At 50.9% G+C, this 4,946-nt stretch overlaps 1 protein-coding gene across 1 annotated transcript; it reads right to left on the bottom strand.

The window, feature by feature from the left end:
* Positions 1-2,287: 2,287 nt before the first annotated feature.
* Positions 2,288-4,439, bottom strand: LOC122698720 (heat shock cognate 71 kDa protein-like). Its single transcript, XM_043910136.1, has one exon. The coding sequence runs from the start codon at positions 4,362-4,364 to the stop codon at positions 2,412-2,414; it is 1,953 nt and encodes a 650-aa protein (XP_043766071.1). The 5' UTR covers positions 4,365-4,439; the 3' UTR covers positions 2,288-2,411.
* Between the last annotated feature and the right edge of the window lie 507 nt (positions 4,440-4,946).

Here is a 4,946-nt window from a genome sequence, read left to right as displayed (position 1 = left end):
TACCCACTTTACAGATGAGGAAACTGAGGCACAAATTAAGTTAACCTGTCAAATAGCTAGTTCAGAGGTGGGACCCAAACCTAGCAGGCTGGCTCCAGAGTCCTGGGTCTTAACAACTTTGGGACAAATCCTTGCAGAGTGAATATCCCTCCGTGGATGAGAGTGAACAGGAGGGAGGAAGGGAAAACCTAGGAGACTAGGAGATGGAGACACTGTGAGTTCTAGCTGCACCAGGAAAGCCTGTTACCAGTGTCGGGAGCCTCAAGGATGCCACATGAGCACTGGGTTTCCCTTTCCATTGCTGTTGGTGTGAACCACCAAGGGACAGGGTCAGAGGTCACTGTTCAAGCCTCCAGACTGCGGTGACACCCACCGGAGTCCCAGAGACAGCCCAGCCCCACCTCAAACCACCCCAAATGGACCACTCCAAGTCCAAACCTCTCCCCCAGCCAGAGGGAGGGGGCCCAGGGCACCTAGAATGATGGGAGTGGTGACGTCAAGGGGAGCCCCACCCCCCGCCCAAGGTCACCCCTGAAAGAAGAAAGACCCAACGTGAAGGGTGCTGTCCAGCAGGGCAGCCACGAACATGAGCAGCGACATACCGCGCGATCAGTGGTTCTGTGGTCGGAGCCCTTCCCCAGCCTTCCTTCTCCCTGCCTTCTCACGGCTGGGCTCCGCCGGCCTCCTCTGATCCCCTGTCGGTGTTCCTCTCGCACACGGCCCCCCACGCGTCTCTGTACCAGCACTGTCCTCGCAGCATTAGGTTTACTCCCACGGCCTGTTTTTTTTTTCTTTTTTTAATTTTTTTCCACAGCCTGTTTTATACTCTAAAAAACTAATAGTCACTCAGTCGTGTCCGACTCTTTGCGGCGCCATAGACTGTAGCCCGCCAGGCTCCTCTGTCCATGGGATTCTCCAGGCAAAAATACTGAAGTGGGTTGCCCTTTCCTCCTCCAGGGGTTTTAGACTCTGGTCTCTGCTCTTCCTGAGGACAGAGTCTGCCCTGTTCCTCCGCGCCTCCCCTTGTCAGCCTGCTCAGGCCTCAGTAAGCCACGGATGGTGCTCCCCACTAGTCAGCTGGTTCAGATCACCGTGACCTGAGGGGCACCAGAATTCTGAGACCCAGCCCCGTCCCGACCCTGTGCACCCTCTCCCCAATGTCTCCCAACCTCACTCAACACTAGGTTCTTCCAGCCATCCTGGCTCCTCCAGAGGCATTAGCTCTGGGGTCATAGGTAGCTCACTTAACTCCTCTGAGCCTCCATTTCCCCACCTGTCGTTGTTCAGCTGCTAAGTAGTGTCTGACTTTTTATGACCCCGTGGACTGTAGCACACCAGGCTTCCCTGTCCTTCACTATCTCCCAGAGTTTACTCAAACTCAAGTCCATCTGTAGAAGGGGACAATCACACTTGCCTTCTGAAACCATCTAAGGCTATAATTGGTGGTCATTTCACAAGAGCTTGCAAAGGCCTGGCCATGGAGACCCTGGGCAGTCACCTGCTGGTCTTCCGCCCCAAACTCCATAAGCAAGAGGCTTCCACTTGCTCTAAGCCTGCCCCTCAGAGGTGCCCCAGGACTCCTGCAACCGGACCCAGTTCCTCCACGGGTCTGCTCTGCCCAGCACGGAAGGCTGGCATCTTGGAAGGGCATCCAGGGAGGGAGACAGCTGGGCAGAACCTAAAACTGGTGCTGGTGGTGGTCGGGCACCCCCATCCCGCTCTGAACCCCAGCAAACCTCCTGAGGGGCCTCGCGCTCCAGCTCCAGCGGCGGAAAGTGCTCCCGTGCAGAACGGGCCGCAGGCGAAGCCGAGCAGGGACGTTTGGCCGCTCAGAGCGGCTTCCGGCCCCAGAGCCCGGTGCTCAGAACAGAGCTCGGAGCAGGCTCTGGAGCGGGGAGGGAAAGCATTTGTCTTCTTTGTTTTTTTTTTCAAGCAAAAAAAAAAAAAACAGGTTTTTTTCTCCCCAGAGTTTAGCTCCTCACCAGTTAAAGGAAGGTCTGCTTCTGCCACCCACAACCTGAAAACCAAAAAAAAGGGGAGGAGGGGGCGGGACACAAAACTCAACAAGGTATTTTTTTTCAATTCCGAGGACAGCCCTTCAGGGTTTGCTTTTACATTCACAAACCCCTTCTGTCCTCTGAGCAACACAGAGGGAGGTGAATGCAATTGTTTTGTTTTTTTTTTTCAATTTTAAATACAGTTTTATTTAAGACATTGCATTTTTCCACTTACAATACAGTGCTTGTAAAGTGCAATGTTTTTCCATGTGCACACACATTCCATATTCAAGTATCAAGAATGCCCAGTTATTTACTATAGCAGCTCAACTTCATAACTGCCACGGGATTTGCTACAAATTTGGGTCCTTCCATGTTTTGTGTGGAACAATGCTAGATCTATGCTAGGCTTGCCTAATCAACCTCTTCAATAGTGGCCCCAGAGGAGGCACCACCTGATGGAGGAGCTCCACCACCAGGGAAGCCCCCAGGCATTCCTCCTGGCATTCCTCCAGGCATGCCTCCTGCGCTCTGGTATAGCTTGGTAATGATGGGGTTGCAGACTTTTTCCAGCTCCTTCTGCTGATGTTCAAATTCTTCCTTCTCTGCAGTCTGGTTCTTATCCAGCCAGTTGATTATTTCATTACACTTGTCAAGAATCTTCTGTTTGTCTTCATCATTAATCTTGCCCTGAAGTTTCTCATCCTCAACAGTAGCTTTCATGTTGAAGGCATAGGATTCAAGTGAATTCTTTGAAGACACCTTATCCCGCTGCTTCTCATCTTCAGCTTTGTACTTCTCTGCTTCTTGAACCATGCGTTCAATGTCTTCCTTGCTCAAGCGGCCCTTGTCATTAGTGATGGTAATCTTGTTCTCTTTCCCTGTGCTCTTATCCACAGCAGAGACATTGAGAATGCCATTGGCATCAATATCAAAAGTGACTTCAATCTGAGGAACACCACGTGGGGCAGGAGGTATGCCTGTGAGTTCAAACTTGCCAAGCAGGTTGTTATCCTTGGTCATGGCACGCTCACCTTCATAAACCTGAATGAGCACACCAGGCTGGTTGTCAGAGTAGGTGGTGAAAGTCTGCGTCTGCTTGGTAGGAATGGTGGTATTGCGCTTGATGAGGACAGTCATGACTCCACCAGCAGTTTCAATTCCAAGGAAAAGAGGAGTGACATCCAACAGCAGCAAGTCTTGAACATTTTCAGATTTGTCTCCAGACAAAATGGCTGCCTGAACAGCTGCACCATACGCAACAGCCTCATCAGGGTTGATGCTCTTATTCAGTTCTTTCCCGTTGAAGAAGTCCTGGAGAAGTTTCTGAATCTTAGGGATGCGGGTTGAGCCACCAACCAAGACAATATCGTGGATCTGGGACTTGTCCAGCTTAGCATCCCGAAGGGCTTTCTCCACAGGGTCCAGGGTGCCACGGAACAAGTCAGCATTCAATTCTTCAAATCGGGCACGGGTAATAGAGGTGTAGAAGTCGATTCCTTCATAGAGGGAATCAATCTCAATACTGGCCTGGGTGCTGGAAGAGAGTGTGCGCTTAGCACGCTCACAAGCAGTACGGAGACGACGGACAGCCCTCTTGTTCTCACTGATATCCTTCTTGTGTTTGCGCTTGAACTCTGCAATAAAATGGTTGACCATGCGGTTGTCAAAGTCTTCTCCACCCAAGTGAGTATCTCCAGCTGTAGATTTGACCTCAAAGATTCCATCCTCAATAGTGAGGATTGACACATCAAAAGTGCCACCACCTAGATCAAAGATCAGCACATTTCTTTCTGCTCCAACCTTTTTGTCTAAGCCATAGGCAATAGCAGCAGCAGTTGGCTCATTGATGATTCGAAGTACGTTGAGACCAGCAATAGTTCCAGCATCTTTGGTAGCCTGACGCTGAGAGTCATTGAAGTAGGCAGGTACTGTGACAACAGCGTTGGTAACAGTCTTCCCAAGGTAGGCTTCTGCGATTTCCTTCATCTTGGTCAGGACCATGGATGACACCTCCTCTGGATAAAAACTCTTTGTCTCTCCCTTGTATTCTACTTGAACCTTAGGCCTGCCAGCATCATTCACAACCATGAAGGGCCAATGTTTCATATCAGACTGGACAACAGCATCATCAAATCTTCGTCCAATAAGTCGTTTGGCATCAAAAGCCGTGTTGGTGGGATTCATTGCGACCTGGTTCTTTGCAGCATCACCGATCAATCGTTCGGTATCAGTAAAGGCGACATAGCTTGGGGTGGTTCGGTTCCCCTGATCATTGGCAATTATTTCCACCTTTCCGTGCTGGAAGACACCCATGCAAGAATAGGTGGTGCCAAGATCAATGCCAACTGCAGGTCCCTTAGACATGGTTGTAAAAGCGTAGGGCCGGCTCTGCTGAAGAAGTCAGCAATCTGGAATGCTGCCGGTGCGTCCAATGAGCTGCAATTGTTTTTTTTTTTTTTTGTCTAATAGATGACAAACTGCAAGCCCAGAGAGGCTCAGGTACTTGTCCTTGGTGGCCCAGCCAGTGAGTGCTGGACTAGGATTTATACCCATCTCACCACCAACTAGGGCCTTCCCAGGTGGCGCTAGTGGTTAAGAACTCGGCCGCCAATGCAGGAGACTTAAGAGACAGACATGAGTTCGATCCCTGAATCAGGAAAATCCCCTGGAGGAGGGCATCGCAACCCACTCCAGCATTCTTGCCTGGAGAATCCCATGGACCAGAGGAGCTTGGCGAGCTACAGTCCACAGTGTCGTAAAGAGTCAGAAACGACTGAAGCGACTTAGCACACACCACCAACCAGGAACTTTCCTATTGCATCCTGGGGGTGCTAGGGATTCTGGGGGGTGGCAGGAGGAGTTGCCGGGAAAGAAGGAGCAGGTCTGGGTTGTAGTGATTGCTCACACAGAGCAGAGCCCTTGAAAGGCTGTCCAGAAAGCAGGAAG

The sequence above is a fragment of the Cervus elaphus genome, chromosome 1, assembly GCF_910594005.1.
Source record: "Cervus elaphus chromosome 1, mCerEla1.1, whole genome shotgun sequence".
Taxonomy (NCBI): domain Eukaryota; kingdom Metazoa; phylum Chordata; class Mammalia; order Artiodactyla; family Cervidae; genus Cervus; species Cervus elaphus.
This window is presented reverse-complemented; position numbering and strand designations above follow the sequence as displayed.